The sequence below is a fragment of the Danio rerio genome, chromosome 7, assembly GCF_052040795.2.
Source record: "Danio rerio strain M-AB ecotype USA chromosome 7, GRCz13ab, whole genome shotgun sequence".
Classification (NCBI taxonomy): Eukaryota; Metazoa; Chordata; class Actinopteri; order Cypriniformes; family Danionidae; genus Danio; species Danio rerio.
The window spans coordinates 56735615-56757445 of record NC_141027.1 but is presented as its reverse complement, the minus strand read 5'-3'; the positions used below and the strand labels follow the sequence as shown (position 1 = coordinate 56757445).

The window sequence follows — 21831 nt, the reverse complement described above, 5'->3', positions numbered from 1 at the left end:
TCTCTGTGACTGTCCACACCGCTGAAAACGCACGTAACGCATGCAGTGTATGCGCGCATCTGAGCTCCAGGCAGTCAGCAGGTGCTTTGAGCATAGAAGCTCTACGTAAAAGCTGTGCACGTCGGACGATTCATCAAGAATCTACCGCTGGATCTAAACTCACTATATTTATTAAATGTGATCTTTAATTAATCTTGTCTCTGTCTAACAACATATTCCCTGACTTTGGTCTTTTGAATCTACTGTTCTCAGGTAATGTTGTTTGGCTGAGCGCAAAGATAAGTTAATATAAGAATTTATGTAACCACATGCACTAATTCTGCACATTTGACTGATCGCTTGCCTTTATTTTCCTATATTGTATAAACTTATTGTATGTTATACTTTTATAATGGCCCTTATTGATTATTAAAACTTTTATTCAGCAAAAGAATATGTTTTGTATTTTTTACTGAAAATGAAAGGAGGCAGTTTTGTTATAGGCTTTTGCACTGATCTGCCTGTCAATCTCATGCTCCATCTATCCCTCACTCGTGAACAAAACCCCAAGATACTTGAACTCCTCCACCTGGAGTAAGAACTTTCCTCCAACCTGTAGATGGCAAACCACCTTTTTTTCCGGTGGAGCACCATGGCTTCGGACTTGGAAGTGCTGATTCTCATCCCAGCCGCGTCACACTCAGCAGCAAACTGCCCCAGTGCATGCTAAAGGTCCATGTTCAAGGAAGCCTACAGAACAACATCGTCTGTGAATAACAGAGATGAAATCCTGTGGTCCCCAAACCAGACCCCCTCCAGCCCAAGGCTGCGCTTTGAAATTCTGTCAACATAAATTAGGAACAGATTTGGTGACAAAGGGCAGCCCCGCCGGAGTCCAAAATGCACTGGAAACAAGTTTGACTTATTGCCGGCAATGTGAACCAAACTCACGGACCAGACAGCCCTTAACAGGCCGCCTTTGATCCTTACTCCTGGAGCACCCTCCACAAAATCCCACAAGGGACATTGGTCAAATTCTTTCTCCAAATCCTCAAAACACAGGTGGACTGGTTAGGCATACTCCCATAACCCCCTAAAGCACTCTGGTGAGGGTATAAAGCTGGTCCAATGTACTACGACCTGGACCAAAACCGCATTGTTCCTCCTGGATCCTCGGTTTAACCATTGGCCGGATGCACCCCTCCAGTACCCTGGCATAGGCGGAGGAGTGTGATCCCCCTCTAGTTGGAGCACACCCTCCAGTCCCTTTACTTAAAAATGGGAACCACCACCCCAGTTGCCCAGTCCAGAGGTACTGTCCCCAACGTCCATAAGAGTGTGTTTTTTTTTTCATTTAATACAATGTACTTTCATTAGAGTCAGCAGCGCACACACAAATGTTGTGTTGCCCATAGTGAACACATCCTAATCTGACATATAAGAAAGGGACAAAGATGAATAAAATTATAATAGCAATTTTCTAGCACAAAAAAAAAAAAAAAAATGTTTGTGAATGAGGTTTTTGGTTCCTTTTCTGGACTTTGATCATTTCGTGGTCATTGCTTTAAATGAAGGATGAGAGAGCTCTCAGATTTACTCGAAAATATCTTCACTTGTGTTCAAAAGATAAAAGAAGGTTTAAGGTAATTGAAATGATATGAGGGTGAGTGATTATGACAGAATATCTGTTTTGGGTGAACTAACAGTTTAACAATGACCTCCTTCTGTCTGACCTTACTAATGTAGTAACAGTGGAGATCTGATGTGTTATTTATATGTTGTTCTGGGTGTCAGGTGATTTTTGTGGCCATCTTCTTCGCCATGATTCTGAGGCCTGTGGCAGTAGAGAACAATGAGGAGGTGGAGCTGCTCCTGCAGGGTGAGAACATTCACACCAACATTTATTTTAAAACTTGTTTTTTTGAACACTTCTCGTCTAAGGGTGTGTTTTCCAAAACCATCGTTAGCAAACTAAGGTCGCAAGTTCTGTCATTACAAACATAGTTTGTTAATTTGGCGTTTCCCAAATCCATCGCTCTAACGAACATTGACAAAACTGCTTCGCAAACTTAAGCATGTGAAACTACACCTCTGGAGCTGTAGTTAGAAACATAGTTCCTGGCTGTGTTCTGTTCCCACTTATCCCCCCATGCCCTATTCAGTTAGAACATTCTAACATTCAAAATTGGATTTATTAAAACTAAAAAGCATTAAGGTCACCTCTCTTAGGTGTAATTTGCTTTCAAAGTATTTTTACAGTTCAGTTTTAAAAATCGTCATGTCTACAATTGCGCTCCCTTCGCAGTGCACTTAGAAAACATTGATGTCATTTTGAACACAGCCTCATGGCGAAAGCTATAGGTGACCAATCACTTATTCATTTATTAACTTTTCGCCTTTGTCCCTTTATTAATCTGGGGTCGCCACAGCTAAATTAACCGCCAACTTATCCAGCACGTTTTAGCAGCAGATGCCCTTCCAACCGCAACCCATCACTGGGAAACCCACACACACTCATTCGCACACACACACATACACTATGGACAATTTAGCCCACCCAATTCACCTGTACCGCATGTCTTTGGACTGTGGGGGAAACCGGAGGACCCGGAGGAAACCCACGCGAATGCAGGGAGAACATGCAAACTCCACACAGAAACGATGGGGTTCCCCTTTAAAGAAGTTGTTACTCCTCCCCGTTTAGAGCATCATTATGGGCGTTTTATGTTTTAACTAAAGTGGTTCAAGCGATGGATCTAATACAGAGAAAATACAGGTTTTGGGAAACACTCGTCACTACATCGTTCTTTTCCCAAAGGATGCATTGTTCAGCTGCGAGTTACGTCGTTGTTTGGGAAACGCACCCCTGACTGGTGTTTTCATTTATTTACAGAAAAATGATTTCCACTATAGACCATTTTAATGTGGCGATGTTGTCACTGGCCAATAAACATTTCCTGCTTGTTGTCAAACTATTTCATAACTGTATCAAGAGACAATTCAATCATATATTAATGTTAAAACTGCTATCATAACATTATTTATCAATATGTAGACTTTTTTGGATTCTTGGAAGCTATGAAAATTAAAATGCACCTAACCCTAACTTCTTAGATAGAAGTTCAAATTATACATAGTGTTGATCTTAAGAGCTCTTCACTACAGGTCAGTCTGGATACAAACTTGTGACCCGGTGACCTCTTTTCATCCTTTTCTTTAATTAACCTATGAAAGCAATGAATGGTTCTTTTGTTAAAGTTAACCAGTGACTTAAAAATTTACTCATCTGTTAGGATTTAATCTCAAGTTATCAAAACCTTGTTACCAGTCACACCAGAGATCTTGTATTACAGGGCACATTTAAGTCTGAGTAAAATCCATCCCTACAATAGTATTGAACATTATGCTAATGTTTAGGTGAATGATGTACAATACAGTTTGTACATTAATATTTTCTGTCTTTCAACCGCTTTTACAGAGCAAAAGGAGAAATGCGAGGAGTACTCTGGCAAATCATTATGCTGAATATTCAAAACAAACTAACTAAAGAGGAGGATTTGGACGAGCTGGATTTGTGAAGTCATCAAACTCACCCAACTTTATTCTAGCTTTGGTGTTGGGAACAGAAGATGCGGTTTTCAGAACTATTCATGAATTCTGTTGTAGAATTTATTTTTATGTTAATACTCAAGACAGCTATATGTACAGAAGTTTACTGAATTTAACAAACTCTGTTTTAGTCTACACTGTTGTAGGAGCAATGGTCAATAGTTCAGAACACTTTTTTGTTTTTTGGTTTGTTTTTTTTTATCAAATCAATAAACAAAAGTGAGTTTTTCCCTAATAAATCATGCCAGTAAAGTCATCTGAAAAATAAAAAGTTGTCAGCTATTAAACTGAGATATGACTATATATATGAATATATTTACATTCTGGTGGTCAGTATCATTCTAGAGATGCTTATTTTTATGTGACTAGAAGAGCGTATTCTCACTCATATTTCGCTTGGTGTTTAGTAGTTGTGTGTCTGCTGTAATTGTTGAGCTTTGCTTAGTGTCATCTCAGTCTGTCAATCTAGATTATTAAAAACGTTGAATCACTATTCTTTCAACTCTATGAAATTAATTTTAGACATTCCATACAATGTGTTTTAATATGCCTCCAATAAAAATCTATTTTGCAGTCCTTTTCAGTGTCAATCAAGATGTATTTGACAATGTTCTTTTTATTTAGTATACAAGACAAAGTATACACTCTACTGGTACAAAGTACGCACTTTTAGATTACAGCAGAGGTGTCAAACGTATGGCCCAAGGGCCGGATCAGGCATCAAAACGGGTTTAATCAGGTCCACGAGATGATGCTGTAAAGTATAAAAATGAGCTGTAATAAAATACAAGTAAATAAATAAATAGGCGACGCAGTGGTGCAGTAGGTAGTGCTGTCGCCTTACAGCAAGAAGGTCATGGTTTGAGCCTCGGCTGGGTCAGTTGGCGTTTCTGTGTGGAGTTTGCATATTGTCTCCGCGTTCGCGTGGGATTCCTCTGGTTGCTCCGGTTTCCCACACAATCCAAAGAAATGCAGTACAGGTGAATTGGGTAGGCTAAATTGTCTGAATGAGTGTGTATGGATGTTTCCCAGAGATGTGTTACAGCTGGAAGGGCTGCGCAAAACATGCTGGATAAGTTGGTGGTTCATTCCGCTGTGGCGACCTCAGATTAATAAAGGGACTAATTCAGGAAGAAAATAAATGAATGATTAAAAAAAAAAAGGCTTTTCTTTGTACCACAAGTCTCTCCCGAAGCACACGTTAATGACAGTGACCCAGTATGTGAAAATTTAGCTGGAGTAATTTTTTATTTATGTATTCTTGTAATTTACAGTTTTCTACATGTATTTAATATTAACTGAGTAAAACCATGTCAACAACTGAATCACAGGGAAATGAATGACTATTGTTAAACTATCTCAGAGTTAGATTTGGCCTGATTTTTTACACACTGAGTGTCAAATTGTAATTTGTAAAAACGATGTGGTTCATATTCCAATGCAATATTATGATTTGTTTGTTAAGGATAAGTCAGGCACATAAGCATTAATTTATTACATGAAAAATAGTATTTGATACATTAATAAACAACATAATGTTCAAGTAAAGAAAATAAACTAGTAAATTGCAACTTTCCATATTTTAAATTAGTAATAGGCTATTTGAAAACTTTACTAGCAAATGTATGTAGCTAGTTTATGTAGGCCTATGTGCTGTTCTTTGTTTGTTTATTCAGATGGCAAAGTTAGTTAGTGTCGTCAGCAGTACTCTTTCAGTGTTTAAAGAGAGAATTTACTCAAATGATTTCTAAGTTACTAAAGTTTATCGTACATTATCATCACTACAATATTATAGACTGAAAGATCCGCTGTAAATGCTGCTCTACGAGTGTAAAGATGTAAACACCGCAACTAAACTATTACCATTGTGTAGAATGTTTGCCGCATTTTGTGACAGAAATAACACACCGCTTTCTGACGCTACCTACCGAGTGCATCTATGTTACAGAGAAATGCGGAGGTTTTTTTCTATTCGCCGTGCGGTATCAAACGTTGCATTAAAACTACACTCTTCCAGCAGTTCCTTGTATGCAATATCTAGTTTGTCATGGGGGACATGCAGAAAAATGTTCCTGAATGAAAGTGAAAGTGCCAAACTGCAGTTAAAGTCCATGTATTAATAATTTGGCAAACAATTCGATAACTGATGCCTTTGTAAACAGTCACTGTCTTTCTCCCCTGCATCTGTGTGTTTGTTTTGCCTGGATATAAATCAGCGTGTGCCCAAACAGAAACTTCCACTTTCATGCAAAACCTTCCATCTTTCCCTCCCCCGACACTCCCACCTAAACAGAACTGGACACGCCCATTTTCCTCCCTTTTTCCAAATAAAGATCTGAAAACACCCTGCTGAAACAGGGGGGGTTTCGTAGCCCTTTTATTTTTTACATTTATGGTTCATATAAAATATAAAAATATTGTAGTTATATAAACGCTTCCCTCTGATCATGCAAGGATCATAATACATTGCACATTTGGTTTATTATAAAACACCACGTAAACCTTGTTAATTATTATTATTATTATCATTATTAGCCTATTATTATTATTATTTAGGCCTACAGTAGCTCGGAAACAATCATGCAAACCAGGTGCTGCTCGGACATGGCTATCTTTGCTCAGCATCAGGTGCACAGCAGCAAAAAGTTTGGCAGCGAACCAGACCTTATTTTAATGACAAATGTGTCTAATAACACAACTTATTTACTTTTTTTGTTAAGCATATGCAATAAATGTAAGCCTATTAACTGATCAAATGACAGAATATGTAACTTAGTTTATATATATAATGAAATATTAGGTGCTGGCCAGCAGAGGACTACTAGTTTGAAAGCAAAGTCATGAGCTCAGATTTGGTTGACCAAATTTAAGTCTTTTCTGTTTTCCAACCCTAAACAAAAAGATGTAAAAAAAAAAAAAAAAAAACGCAAATAGAGCCAAAATCTGTTTTTTTTTTTTGTTTTTGTTTTTTTGTGATAAAAAAAAAAAAAAAACAGAAAAGCAGCCGTTTGCTTAGTTTTCTTTTTTTGTTTGAAAACAGACATGGAAAGGACAGAAGATACCCTGATTATACTGTGCTCCTGTTAGGACAGAGGGGACGAAGCTATGATTTTGAAATATAGAAAATTTGAGCTCGTTCTGTAGTTTTGATCTGTGTGCCTGACAGATTTTGATCATTAATTGAATCATTTAACATGTTTCTTCAGCATTGAGTAACTATGGGAAGTGCACATAGTCTTACATACTTTTGTACACATGCCAAAACACATGGCATTTCCTTTTATGAACAAAATACTCATCTGTGTGTGATCTCATTTGAGGATTGAGCCACAATATATAAAATATAACACCTCAAATCAGTCAGTATTAGTTGTATCACTGCGCCCTCTAGTGGCTGTAAATGGTAAAATCAAACCCTATTCACAAAAACTTTAGAAATTGATTCATTAAACCGTGATATCGTAATTTATACCTTCATTTAATCTTTGATTATTTGGTTAAAAAAACAGGAAGATTATGAGCAAATAGAATTTATTACATGGAATCAGATATGTTTTTAATTCAGATAAAATAAGTATCAAACACACCCAAACATTGCCAGATTTGTGTTCAGATGATTTAAGGGCGAAAACAAAACACAAAATAGTGTTATAAAGTTAAAGCAAACCATTTATATAAAACCTACTATACAAGCCTCCTTACTCTTCAAAACAAACGTAAGACTCATACATAGTCAATTCTAACAAACAAACAAAGTCGATACTAAATGATAAAACCCTCACCATAGAGAAGAATTAACTAGTGTACAAGCTGACAGAGGGAGCAGTGAAAGAGCAAGGCCACGGTGGAAGAGAAGGAAACTAAGGCAAACTCAGTGCAGAAAACACTAGAAACTGGAGACCAAACACTACGAGTGAGAATCAAATGAAGAAAGGCTGACATTTGGAGTTTCTCAAAACGCTCACAGACTTCACCACATTAACAGAACAAAAAACGAATGTTAGGACATTCTGTGCTCAGCTCAGATCAGAAACAAGCAACCTTTGGTGTTCAGGTGAGAAATGCAGCACTATTCTTCACATTCCCTCAAATGTAACGTCTGAATGGTGTTCGGTCAATAGCAGAAGAAAAGCTGAGTCACTCTGAAAAACAACTGCGATCCACGAACACATAATCCATGACATCATACGGTCTTACGCAGGTTCAGTCATTCAAAAGAGTTCATTACATAGATCTGGGTGTAAATAAGGGCCAACAGGTTCTACCTGCTTTGCCTACAGGAGTCATACAGATTTCTGATTTGCTTGGGGAAATCTTTTAGACTTTTTCTTAAAACTGGGGAAAGTTAAGAGACATTTCATAATAATAGTCAGCTTATATAATGAATATATGCGCAGTCACTATAATTGAACTACTTTTAGCTGTCAGCAAGTCCCTCTATGCAAAGTGCTCCTCAATTTAAAAGATTTCTGTCAGTAGTCCATCATGTTTACCTAAAGGTCTGAAGTGAGTTTGTAGAAATATCTGATACTGCCATTCACAAGTGTCTCCATCATTCCTTCTGTTAAATAACTAATATTATAATACACCTTCACCTGAAGAGAAGAGCTGTGAATATGGATTGAACTGTTCGAGCAATGTGTTCTGATGTGATCTGGATCTGTTTAGGTCTTCTTCTTGAGCTCCTCAAAGCGTCGCGACAGGTCATCAAAGTCGATGTCTTCTGAGGTGTTGGCCTTCGCTCCGAAAGAGGATGCTGGGAGTGTGTCTGGAACAGACGGAAGTTCGGGAAGGGTGGAGTTGTCATAGACCTGACCAGCTGGAGTCGGACCTGGAGAGAAAATAGAGAATCATTAAAAGAATATTATCATACCATTTGAAATAAAATCCGATTAGGATAGAGCACATACCTGGGATGACCTGGGAAGGATCAGAGGGTTTAATACACAACTCATCGATCTTAAAAAAAGATATGAAGACATGTTAACAACTACCAATACATTCACAACGCTACCGCTGCAACTATATAAATATATTAAATACATATTTGATCAAAATAAAATAAAACTGTTAGTCTAAAATGATCCAGCTGTGAGTAATGATGGAGCAGTGCATTGTGGGTTAGAACAGACACCCTTGTGAGCCCTTCAATGAATAGCGTCATTTATAAAGAGGTGCATTGGATGATGCTAAATATGAATGTGTGAATGTAACCCAGAAATGATCTATAAAACATTCATGCCCACAAAAATATGTGTAATCCTGGACCACAAAACCTGTTGCATGGGTATTTATTGAATAAATACAACCTGACAAAGGTATTATCATCAATCCCAGTTGTAAGAGCAACAAATAACAACTTGACTTCTAGTTGATCATTAGGAAAAGTGGCAGATGGTAGATTTAGATTCAGATGAATCATCTGTTAAATTGCATCCCAAATTTCAATCATCACAAATACTGCACAAGACCTATTAGAACCCACATGGAGCCAAGATTCTCACAGAAATCAGTCAAGTTTGTTGAAGGAAAAACCATGGTTTGGGGTTACATTCAGTATGGGGGCTGTGTGAGAGATCTGCAGAGTGGATGGCAACATCAACAACTGGAGGTACCCAAAGGACATTTGTGCTGCCCATTACATTACAAACCACAGGAGAGGGCAAACTCTTCAACAGGATAGAACTCCTTCTCATACTTCAGCCTCCACATCAAAGCTTCTAAAAGCAAAGAAGGTCAAGGTGCTGCAGGATTGGACTGACCAGTCATCAGACATAAACATTATTGAGCAAGTCTGGAGTCCAAAGAATCTTGATGAGTCCTGCAAGAACACTCTCTTTGCCATCCCTGATTACTAATTATTAATTATCAAATAAATATTATTCGAGTCATTGCAGAGATGTATAGATGCAGTCCTCCAAGACTTAATATTCTATAGTGTTCATTATTTCTGTTTAGTGACAAGACTTTTGTCTGAGCAAAGTCAGACCTAACTGTCCTAATTAAAGAATTAAAAATCAAAGCATGATCACATTTTATTGTGGTAAAATAATCGTAATTTAGAGGCCTTTGTTTTACATATTAGCTACTTCTGATACCAAATGATCAACCAGAAGTCAACTATTTGATGTTCTTAACTTGGATAGGCAACAAAACTTTTGTCAGATAGTGAATATACTGAACAGGACAAAATTATTAGATTATTAAGTAAAGACCATATTCCATGATGATGTTGGGCAACACTTTATTTTGATGGGTTATTTGAGTATTAGTACTGTCTGCGTAGTATCTGTTGATACTACTCAATTAACAGACAAACTGACTATAAGAAAGTTAGGAAATAACATGTGAACTTACACTAACCCTAACCCCAGCATAACAGTCTGCTTATAATCTAATCAAAATAAAGTGTGACCTGATGTTGTGTAAATTACTGTATATATAGAGACTAGTGTTTTGAGAAGTAAAATGTATTGTTAATACTGCTTCTCAGAATTTAAATGGCTTTGAACCCTCAGTTTGCAGATTTTTAAATATTGTCCTAACAAATAACATATCAATGGAAGACACTTATGACTGATTTTGTAGTCCAAGGTGACAATATTACATGATTTTTTTAATACTAAGCACATTTTCATGTTAGTTTGTGAAATAATGTGAATAATTCATGTGTCGGACGAAATCCTAATCACTTGTAATGAAAGTAATGTACAATCAAATGCAATCACACAAGCACTTTATAAATGAGGCCCTGTTGTCAGTATGGTTGTTGTTAGCTTTTCTACAACCATCTTATGCAGGATTTTTGGGGTGAATGCTTCAAGGTAAATTCCAAGTAAAATAGGTCAAGACATTTTCATTACATAACATTTGACCCTTTTAGCATTTTTCATCTGACTTTCTTAAAGACGTAGTTCAGTTGTTGTAGAACTATCTGCAATCGTGATATTATTACAAAAGGATACCATTTTGGTTAATCTTCAGAGGACAAATTAACATGTTTTTATGAAACATTCCTGTTCCTCTACTTAAAGTCTAAGGAACCAAAATTGAAAGATCCAAAAATGTTTAAATGTGTTATGAAGCAAATCCTACTCTCCATGAATAGAGATGTATGGATAATTTTGTGAAGACATATGATAACACTCTACATACTGATTGACACATATGCATTATTGCTGTTTACACTAGTGCAGTTTTGTTTTAAAAAGGTGTTTTAGAATGAAAAGGCTTCTTGTCCAGAATGATGTTTATATTCAGAAAACCGATCTCCACCCATGCAATACGTGATATCATTTACACTCTGAACATTCGCATATTTTGTTAACATTTAGACTTGCAGTCTATCCAATGTGAGATGCTTGACAAATCAGGGAGCAATAGTCAAGATGACCAATCAGAGAGCAACTGCGGATAGCTATGCCTTCGTTTGCCAAAGTCTGTATTTTAGTCCATCTAGCAAATTGTAACACTAGCATTTCTCTACTAAAATGGTGTCTTTTGCATTTTTTAAAATGCTCTATTTTTCGAGTTAAAATGCTGGCATTATGTTGACGCCTTGTTTAACTCCAAGAAAAATAAAAAGGCTTTATTGTAGATGGCACCATAGTGTACATCACATACAGTAAAACAGAGGTTTTCTTGAGTGTAACAAACATAAGCTTCTGTATTACTTTATGTGATGTGCTTAATGCAAATAAAAAACTAAATATGTCCAACACATTAAGCGATTAAATCTTTTCACAAGACTTATCCAATTGTCTGAATCATGTGCATTCTCACATCATGTACATCCTCCTCATGACCTTTCTGAATCTCTCCCCCTACTGAATCAAAGTTCTGACGATCTGGACTTTTAGTTGCGGAAAGTGAAGCCTCTTAGGTTTTATAAAAAATATCTTCATTTGTGTTCTGAAAATAAACCAACTTCCTATGGGTTTGAACTGACATGGGTCTGGAGTGAGTATATTAATGCAAGAATTATCAGGTTTGGTTGAACTATCTAAAACACTTGAAAGCATTCCCCCCAAAAATGTAGCATTTTTGATGGTCTGTAGCACATGCCGGTGGAGGCTCCCTGAACCGGAATAAACTGCTCTTTCCTTGCGTGGTGAACAGGTCGTCTCCATCTGTCTGGAAGGGTGGAGGTGCGGAACACATGCACTTACAGACTCATAAGTTGGCGGGCAGCTGGGCAGCTGAGGAGGCTGTCCTCCTCTCATCGGAGCCTGGAAGTTGCTAAAGCCATCATAGGTGCCAACAGGACCATTAAAGGGCTCCTGAAGAGGAAAGACATTGATTTGAAACTCATTTTGCAGCTAAACAACTTAATGAGCTCTATAAACACTGACTTTTAATTTTCAGTCAGCCAGCCCAATCGCTTCTGATGAACTGTTAACTGTCATTACAAAATTACCTTGTTTGATCCTCACTGCTAGATAGATATATGATATTAAGGGCCTACTCACACTATGGCATCCGTACCATGCCCAGGCCCGTTTCCTGGATCGTTTGAGAAGTGTGAGTGCGCTGAATCGGGCTCAAGCGCCAAAAGTGGCGGATCTGTTCGGCAAAATATCTGACTGTGTGTCCCCGCATCCCTAAGGACTGTTTGGCGAAATATTTGACGGCATATCAAACGACTGAAACGATATAACTAGAGAAATCTCCACTGTGCTGCTGAGTGAGAGAGCACTTCTCACTGAACAGCGCAGGAGCGATGACGTAAGCGTGCCGAAGCCCGTTTGTGGTGTGAGCACGGGCCGTCGGGGGACACGGGAGGGGGGACAAGCGTGCTTTGGCCCGGTTCGAGGCAACTGTACCTAGTGTGAGTATAGCCTAAGTAGGTCTCAGGCAGACAAGAAACACTGCATTACATTCCATGCTTCCCCGTCTTGTAATGCAGTGTAATGCATTTTTTATTTAATGCCATGTCAACAAGCACAGCTATATTCATGGCAAGAATATTTCAATGTATATATATACACAATTAAAAATCAACAAACAAATGAACACATTTATCAAATACAATTTTTAGCACTAATAAATTATAAAAATTCAAAAACCTTTCCTGGTGTCACTTTGTTAAAAATGTTCTTAAGAGAGTTCATTTCATAAAAACGTCTTCTTGAATCATTAAAAGCAGGACAGTCCAGTAAAATGTGTAATACTGTAAGAGGAATTTCCCTACCATGTCTTTAAAATATAAACATTTATTTTACCCCAGAATTTTCAACAGAGTTTCTAGCCTGCTGACCCTGCATTTACACAGTCACGGTCTTATTTTACGATTGAACAACTAAATGAATGCTTAAGTCTATTTAAATGATTGTAATTTAATTACATTGCAACATCAATGCTATAAAAGAAACCTTGTGAAAATGAAAATAGTCTCATTAACCTTTCACCAGAAGTTAATCAATGGCTAAAAAATACTAGCTGTGCATATAGCCCATTAGATTTAACTAGATGTTTGGCTTACAGCTCCTTTGGGCGGTGGGTAGTTGAAAGCTGTGGGCATGGGCATTGGCATTGGCATGGGCATAGGCATGCCCATGGCAGGGGCAGTGAATCCTCCTCCTCCACCACCACCTCCACCAGCTCCAGGCTTCTTGAAGTCACTGTCCACATCAATCAGATCAGCCTCTTCACCAGGACACACCTCCGGCTGTGAACATGAGGGGAGTTTCAAACCTGAGCTTGTAGAGATGATCAAGTTACAAAGGAAGAGGAAATTCTTACCCGAACCATGGCATCTGGTTCATAGGGAACATTGTAGTTTTTGGCGATCTCAATGAGGTAACGTTCCACCAAAATCTTGGGAGGAGCCTCCACGCTCAGCTTGTGCATAAGCTACAGAAACAAGGGTTAATGAGTAATATTACTACAGTGTGCATCTACAGGATGATGCTATGAATATGGATTGGCTCCTGCATTCTTTTTTTCCACCAGAAATTATTCAGTGGTGACCTACAGAAGTATGTGCACAGGGGTGTAGCATTTCTTCACAAAGAGACCTGGTAAACTAATGGCCTGTCATGTGTACTCCAGCTTTTTAAGACATTGTCATAGATCCATGTGAATGAAGTTTAATTCGACAATATTGTCTTCTGTATGCAAAACGTTTATAAAAACACAAATAACTTTGTTAATGTGCACTGACGTCAAAAAAACAGAACCTTTTACTTATAGCTAAGTCCAAATAGAATCTGCAGCCACAGAAAACTGAGCTTTCTGGAGATTTTTGAGCCGATTCAATTAATTTATGCAAATGTGTGTAAATATATATTTATTCAGTTTTTATATTAATTTGAGTTTAATATTATTTAATAATGTGCAAATGTCTTTAATTATATTAATGAACAATACAATTTGTAAAGGAATATATTCTATCTATAAAAACATTACATAACAATAACAACATTTCTTCCTCATAATAAGAACTGATTTTTCACTCTAAAATAGGAAAAATAACTTGAAATGCTTCTCTGAGAGACATTTTTTTAAATAATCCATGAAAGTGCTCTCAGTATACACAATACTTGTTTAGTAGTCTTTAAAATTCCACATTCCAACAAAATGTTTTATGGTGAGAGAAGAATTTTCAAGTTAAACGGTTTCAGATTGGAGGGATGAATTCCTCAGAAAGCCGCAGTTTTTCTTTTTTTTTTTTACAAAACTCTGCAATTGGAAATTGGAATAACATTTGCAGATTACTCAGAGGCATTGATAACAGATTAATAAAATTTCAAAACAATTATTATAACGTTTTCACAAACATAAAACACTATTGGGTCATTTCCCCCACCTCAAAACAAACGTTTCATCATACCCTATCATTAACTGTTCCAATCTGGTTTGTCCTACACAGCTTTCCATACTCTTTGCTGTATTTGGCACAGAGCTGGTCTGAAACCTGTGAAGGGGAAAATATAAAAAGAATTCATGATCACATTACAGCCTATGAAACAAATTAAAAACAGACACAAACTATACTCACAATCTTCAGCTCTGCTACTTCTGATTGTAGGCGAGGAGCTGCCCAGATGAGTGTGGACACTGCCTCCTGTAGACCCGGATCCAGTTCTCTAAGAACAGAATACTCGTATTAATGTAAGAGTGCATAAAGTCACTGTTTTTAAATCATTTGGGACACATCAAATGGACATTTTGACCAAAGTGACAACTCTGATCTGGAAATCTATTTGATCTGGAGGCTAATAACAGATATTCAGGCCAATAAACACAAATCCTGATACATTTTTTTTAGTTCAGTTTCCTAATTAAAAGAACACTTAATTAGGACAAAAACAGGCTACCTTTACAAGTTCCTTAAAACTAAACAGTGGAGTTTTACCATTTTTGAGCTCACGCAGCCAGTTTTCAGGTCAGTCGAGAGCACTTTTAGCTCAGCTTAGCATTGATCATTGAATCAGATTAGACTATTAGCATGTCGCTCAAAAATGAGTTCTGATCATTTTTCTATTTAAAGTTTGACTATTCTGTAGTTATATTGTGTACCAAGACTCAGAGAAGATTGAAAATTTGCCATTTTCTAGGTTGATATGGCTAGGAACTATACTCTCATTCTGGTACAGTAATAATGTAACTTTGCTGCTGTACCATGGCTGCAGCAGGCACAATGATATTATGCACAATGATATTAAATAGCAGTTACCTAGCTAAGTGCTATTTTCTGCTGCGGCACAATATAATTGCGCCTGCTGCAGCGAAGGTACGGTAGCAAATTTCCTTGATTATTACACCAGAATAGTTTAGTTCCTAGCCATATCAGCCAAAAAAATAACAACTTCTCATTTTACATCAGTCCTAGGACACAATGTAACTGAGCAATTCCATGCAAATGTCAACCTTACCATGAAAAAGATTCAATTTTAGTCAAAATAGCAAAACCGCTTCTGCATTTTTTGTATAGGCTGGTCTTTTACAGTACTTTAAAATTACTCAAAAATTTTTTTTTTTCAGTGTTTTCAAACAATTATATTTGATTTACCAAAGTCACACAAGTGGCAATTTCACATCCGTCACATCCATAACAGAAAGATGTCACATCCATAACGACTCTTTTTCCTCATAAATGCAAAATTGTAAATTCAAATAAAAGCAATCATGTTTGTTCTATAAAGAGCCAACTCTTATCCTTTTGATTAGCACCGTTTCTTTTGGGTTGTACAGTTAAATTCACAGAATTTCTACAAAGTATGTTGTATACTGTAAACTTGCAGACTTTTTTGTCACATCCATAACGCATGTTTTTTTCTCTCATTTAAAATATAACAAATGTTTACAGATTTATATTTTTCTGCTCCCACAACTCTGTGGCTAGTTGTTTTGAAAAATATAAAGAGATGTTTTAATATAATGCTATATTGTTATATAATGTTATATAATGTAGGGTCTGTCTGCGGACTGCATGATTTTGGTGTAAAATGAAGGTGGCGTAGACGGCAAGATGGCACTTTACATTAGTTATTATCGTCTACACCTAGTCCACAGCTAAATCCAACCATCATAGATATTAACGTCTACACCTACTCCATCCCTAAACCCAACCATCACAGTTATTGACATCTACACCTACTCCATCCCTAAACCCAACCATCACAGTTATTAACGTCTACGCCTACTCTAACCCTTAACCCAACCATCACAGTTAACGTCTACACCTACTCTAACCCTTAACCCAACCATCACAGTTATTAACGTCTACACCTACTCTAACCCTTAAACCAACCATCACAGTTAACGTCTACACCTACTCTAACCCTTAACCCAACCATCACAGTTATTAACGTCTACACCTACTCTAACCCTTAACCCAACCATCACAGTTATTAACATCTACACCTACTCTAACCCTTAACCCAACCATCACAGTTATTAACGTCTACACCTACCCCAAACCTAAACCCAACCATCACAGTTATTAACATCTACACCTACTCCAAACCTAAACCCAACCATCAAAGTTATTAACGTCTACACCTACTCCATCCCTTAACCCAACCATCACAGTTATTAACGTCTACACCTACTCCATCCCTTAACCCAACCATCACAATTATTAACGTCTACACCTACTCCATCCCTTAACCCAACCATCACAATTATTAACGTCTACACCTACTCCAAACCTAAACCCAACCATCACAGTTATTAACATCTACACCTACTCTAACCCTTAACCCAACCATCACAGTTATTAACGTCTACACCTACTCTAACCCTTAACCCAACCATCACAGTTATTAACATCTACACCTACTCTAACCCTTAACCCAACCATCACAGTTATTAACATCTACACCTACTCTAACCCTTAACCCAACCATCACAGTTATTAACGTCTACACCTACTCTAACCCTTAACCCAACCATCACAGTTATTAACGTCTACATCTACTCTAACCCTTAACCCAACCATCACAGTTATTAACATCTACACCTACTCTAACCCTTAACCCAACCATCACAGTTATTAACGTCTACACCTACTCTAACCCTTAACCCAACCATCACAGTTATTAACGTCTACACCTACCCCAAACTTAAACCCAACCATCACAGTTATTAACATCTACACCTACTCCAAACCTAAACCCAACCATCACAGTTATTAACATCTACACCTACTCCAAACCTAAACCCAACCATCACCGTTATTAACATCTACACCTACTCCAAACCTAAACCCAACCATCACAGTTATTAACGTCTACACCTACTCCATCCCTTAACCCAACCATCACAGTTATTAACGTCTACACCTACTCCAAACCTAAACCCAACCATCATAGTTATTAACGTCTACACCTACTCTAACCCTTAACCCAACCATCACAGTTATTAACGTCTACACCTACTCCATCCCTTAACCCAACCATCACAGTTATTAACATCTACACCTACTCCAAACCTAAACCCAACCATCACAGTTATTAACATCTACACCTACTCCAAACCTAAACCCAACCATCACAGTTATTAACATCTACACCTACTCCAAACCTAAACCCAACCATCACAGTTATTAACATCTACACCTACTCCAAACCTAAACCCAACCATCACCGTTATTAACATCTACACCTACTCCAAACCTAAACCCAACCATCACAGTTATTAACGTCTACACCTACTCCATCCCTTAACCCAACCATCACAGTTATTAACGTCTACACCTACTCCAAACCTAAACCCAACCATCATAGTTATTAACGTCTACACCTACTCTAACCCTTAACCCAACCATCACAGTTATTAACGTCTACACCTACTCCATCCCTTAACCCAACCATCACAGTTATTAACGTCTACACCTACTCCAAACCTAAACCCAACCATCATAGTTATTAACGTCTACACCTACTCCAAACCTAAACCCAACCATCACAGTTATTAACATCTACACCTACTCCATCCCTTAACCCAACCATCACAGTTATTAACGTCTACATCTACTCCATCCCTTAACCCAACCATCACAGTTATTAACGTCTACAGCTACTCCAAACCTAAACCCAACCATCATAGTTATTAACGTCTACACCTACTGTAATCCTAAACCCAACCATCATAATTTTAAACGTACAGATGTGAGTTGTAAGCCTTGGTGCACTCACCATTGTACATCATTGTACGACGCAGAGTAGGATAACTGTCATGACAAAATGGATGAACAAGGCAACGAGTGGAGTTGCATGGTGGAGTTGCTAAATGAATGTATATAATAATATATCAATTGAACAGGTTGTGGATAAATAAGGGAAAAAAAACTCATGAAAACATTTGATGAAAATCTTGCCATCTTTCCGCCAGCAACATCCCGTTGTGACATCTTGCATGGTTCAATAGGATCTTGATAGTTGCGCCTAACGTACGGTCTAACGTACCCTAAAGTTATGCCCCTGTCTTGCAGTCCACAGACAGATACACTTGGAATATTCAAGCTGCTAATGGTCTTATCTGGTGACCTGGTGATAGGCTGAATAGATTCAGAAACTCTAGACTTGTAAAAGTGGAGTGTTCCTATAACAAATCAACTGCCAACAAACATTAAAAACTTTTTTTATCCAAAATCATTTAGAAATGACAATTCTGAAATCCTCTTTCTCCAAGGTGAAAAAATAAATCCTACGTTTCTTGCATTATAAATTCATCTACTTTAAGGTGCATGTCTGCTGTGCAGCATAATGTCGAAGGCAACAATTAAAACTCTCAATGCCAGCAAAATCCATCTAAATTCGATAAATAATCAATAATATATCTGCTGATTATATATTTTTGGGTGAGTAGCGACAACTTTAAAATAAAGAATTGATCAGCTAATACCAATATAGTAACCAAACTATTGTGCATCACCAAAATGAACAATATAAATAGTGTTACTCACTTCATTGACTGTATTAGGCCAAAGCGGGTGAGCAGCAGATCACAGTATAACTCAAGGATTTCCATGGCCTCGACCAAATAATCCTCTCTGATGATGTGCTCGACTCGGATCCTCGCACGCTCATCTTTGCCTGCTGACAAGTAGTCTGCAATTTCCTTGCGAGCCTTCTGGGCCAACTCGGCTAAAATCAGATCAAATTCCTTCAATTAGCTCACTTTTGAAAGCTTTTACGTTTTTAACTATGTGGTGGACAACCCAAACTTACTTTTCTTCTTCTCCAGAAGTTTTAGGCGGTTTATGACCAGCCTGAGATTGACACGAAGTCTCTCGGATTTGAACCCTCCACCGAGCATGATGGAGCTCTGTTTATGAATAACAAAAGCCTGATATCTTTATCAGATAAAACAAAAACATCCAACTGAATATAGGTCATATAGGTATATTTATTAATAACACTGGATATTTATTGATGTTGGAGATTTGTGTTGGAGATACGCCACCTGCTTGGTGAGTGACGTCACTGCTACATCAATACAACACTATTATGAGACACCTGATTCATTATAGCTACACCCAACGAAGAGGGTAATATAAAAACGGTATGAATTATAAAAGTAGTCTATAATGTCGCCTACAGCAAAAAGCAGTAGCAGTACAATAATATCTGATCCAAATACACTGGTTCTGTACTGAATGACTCATATTCCACGATATTTACATACAGTACTACTAAATTCTACCATCTAAGATTACTACACAAAATATATGGATATATGGATACTACAAAAATATATATGGATATACTTTTTCATCGGTTTCACTAGTATTTCTTCAGAAATATTTGTACATTCGATCATCTTGTTGACTGATGCTGACTGTTTGACAAAACAAAACACAACCGAGAGCTAACGTTACAGTAGCTGACAAACAATATTTAAAATATTATTTAGATGTTTTTAAATTGAATAATCTATACTGGACTCTTAATTTTATAATAATAAAACCCGTTTTGGAGTTTTCTGATTGTTCAAACCAGGAAGAGACTTGGACTAGCGGCTAACTTAGAGGAGCTAATTCTCGGAAGTAAACAAAAACCACAAACAACAAGAATTCATAAAAAGTTCGTGAATGCCTAGCTGTACAAAACGCACAAGAAACGTGATATTTACATGTGAATTCCTCCTCAGACGTTGGCGAACGGTCGGTTTCGATCAGGTTGGTTGGGCGACTTCTCACTTAGCATTCACTTCCGTGTTGGATGTGACTTCATTCATGACGCTCCACGTCACATGATTGCCGGTGAATGAAGGGAAACCCCCGTCACTCGGGTGGGCAAATCACATGTCTTCGGTGACGTGATGTTTATGATATTTAGGTAGACGATCAGGTGAACGAAAAACACCTCCACCAGTCACTACTCCAAAAATAAGCAAGTTTTTCTTTCGTCAGAATAAAGGCTAAGACTGTTGTACTAAAACAGAACACTTTACATTATAAAAAATAAGTTAGTGACGTAACGTAAACTTAATAGATAAAAAATAGCTTATATGTATATTTCTGTAGACATAAATTGTCATGATTTTACTTCAGGTCTTGTTTTATATCGAGCACGTCATCATGATTGTTTGTATCGAGACTATTTTATTGAGCCATGCTGTGGAGTAGCACAGTACCTGCGTGAGTCGTTATATATCCATAAACAGAGAAGAAGTAGCTCCGGCAACAATGTTCCTCCGCAAGAAGCATGCAGATGCAATTTTATGTATTAACCGCTAGAGCGCATAAACCCATAATACACACTGCTGTTTCAAGATAACCACACACACCAAAGTAATAAAAAAACACTATGAAGTATTAATGCCAGAAATAATGAATTACACCACAATTTAAAGACATTTAAAGTGGTTATGAGAGTCATTCTATTTATATAAAATGTTTTCAGAGGCCTCGCCATATCTTTCCATCAATTCTCTATAGTTCTCTGTTGCAGTGATTGAGAGTTAATCTTAGCACCTGGAGCCTGGGAAACATGACTTTTTACATTGTTTTTGTTCTAAATGTTTGACACACAATATAATAATAACAATTCCTTATATTTAAATAGCACTTTTCTTGACACTCAAAATGCTTCACACAATTTGGAATCTCCTCATCCACTACCAGTGTGCAGCATCCACCTGGATGATGCAACGGCAGCCATATTGCACCAGATCGCCCATCAACTGATTGGTGGAGAGGAGATAGAGTGATACAGCCAATTATGGTATGGGAAGGTTAAGAGGCCATAAGAGACAGGACAGAGGCCAGTGGGCAGATTTGGCCAGGATGCCGGTGTTAAACCCCTACTCTTTTTTTGAAGGACATCCTTGGATTTTTAATGACCACAGAGAGTCAGGACCTTGGTTTAACGTCTCATTCGAAAGATGGCGCTCACTGAGCAGTATAGAGTATGTTATACAATTTAGCAGCATTTTACCTGACAACATTTGGCTTTAAAAAACAAAACAAACCATGATGGTCTAGATCAGGGGTGCCCAAACTCGGTCCTGAAGGGCCGGTGTCCTGCGAAGTTTAGATCCAACCCAATCAGACACACTAGCACTAGCTAATCAAACTCTCACTAGGCTTTCTGGAAACATCCTTGCAGGTGTGTAGAGGCTAGTTGGAGCAAAAATCTGCAGGGCCCTGTTTTTCAAAAGGTTTAACCTGGATAATATTGATCCAGATTTAGTAAACCTTTTATTGCAGTCTGTGATCATGTAATCCATTTCCCTTCTAGACAGTTTTTCAAAGCAACATTGAATTGGACCAATCTGATCCAGACAGGAACT

The 21831-nt window shown here is 37.6% G+C and overlaps 3 protein-coding genes across 8 annotated transcripts in view; 2 read left to right on the top strand and 1 right to left on the bottom strand.

Annotated features, from left to right (window-relative positions):
- pkd1l3 (polycystic kidney disease 1-like 3) overlaps positions 1-4164 on the top strand; it is a 30349-nt gene extending 26185 nt beyond the window's left edge. For both annotated transcript variants that reach the window (XM_087261913.1, XM_087261912.1), the window contains 2 exons: positions 1774-1858; positions 3458-4164. In XM_087261913.1, the coding sequence (XP_087118039.1) occupies positions 1774-1858; positions 3458-3504 (132 nt within the window). In that variant the 3' untranslated portion in view covers positions 3505-4164. The remainder of the gene's footprint in view (positions 1-1773; positions 1859-3457) is intronic.
- The window catches only part of csnk2a2a (casein kinase 2, alpha prime polypeptide a), a 471730-nt gene that overhangs the window by 262773 nt on the left and 187126 nt on the right, over positions 1-21831 (top strand). The window lies entirely within an intron of this gene.
- ist1 (IST1 factor associated with ESCRT-III) lies at positions 7103-20274 on the bottom strand. 5 transcript variants are annotated; one of them, NM_212585.2, is given in 10 exon segments: positions 7103-8419; positions 8499-8547; positions 11757-11867; positions 13070-13255; positions 13330-13440; positions 14420-14503; positions 14588-14675; positions 19001-19181; positions 19266-19362; positions 20170-20274. In NM_212585.2, coding segments are annotated over 9 exon segments (1065 nt in total). In that variant the 5' UTR covers positions 19354-19362; positions 20170-20274; the 3' UTR covers positions 7103-8252.

Bases quoted from the DNA above. Each gene is read 5' to 3' on its own strand.
- ist1 (XM_087258793.1), bottom strand. From the start codon at position 19,353: ATGCTCGGTGGAGGGTTCAAATCCGAGAGACTTCGTGTCAATCTCAGG. The intron at 14,676-19,000 runs GTGAGTAACACT...TTCTGTTCTTAG, and splicing joins GGCCTAATACAGTCAATGAA to AGAACTGGATCCGGGTCTAC. The intron at 11,868-13,069 runs GTAAGCCAAACA...TTTCCTCTTCAG, and splicing joins ACCCACCGCCCAAAGGAGCT to GAGCCCTTTAATGGTCCTGT.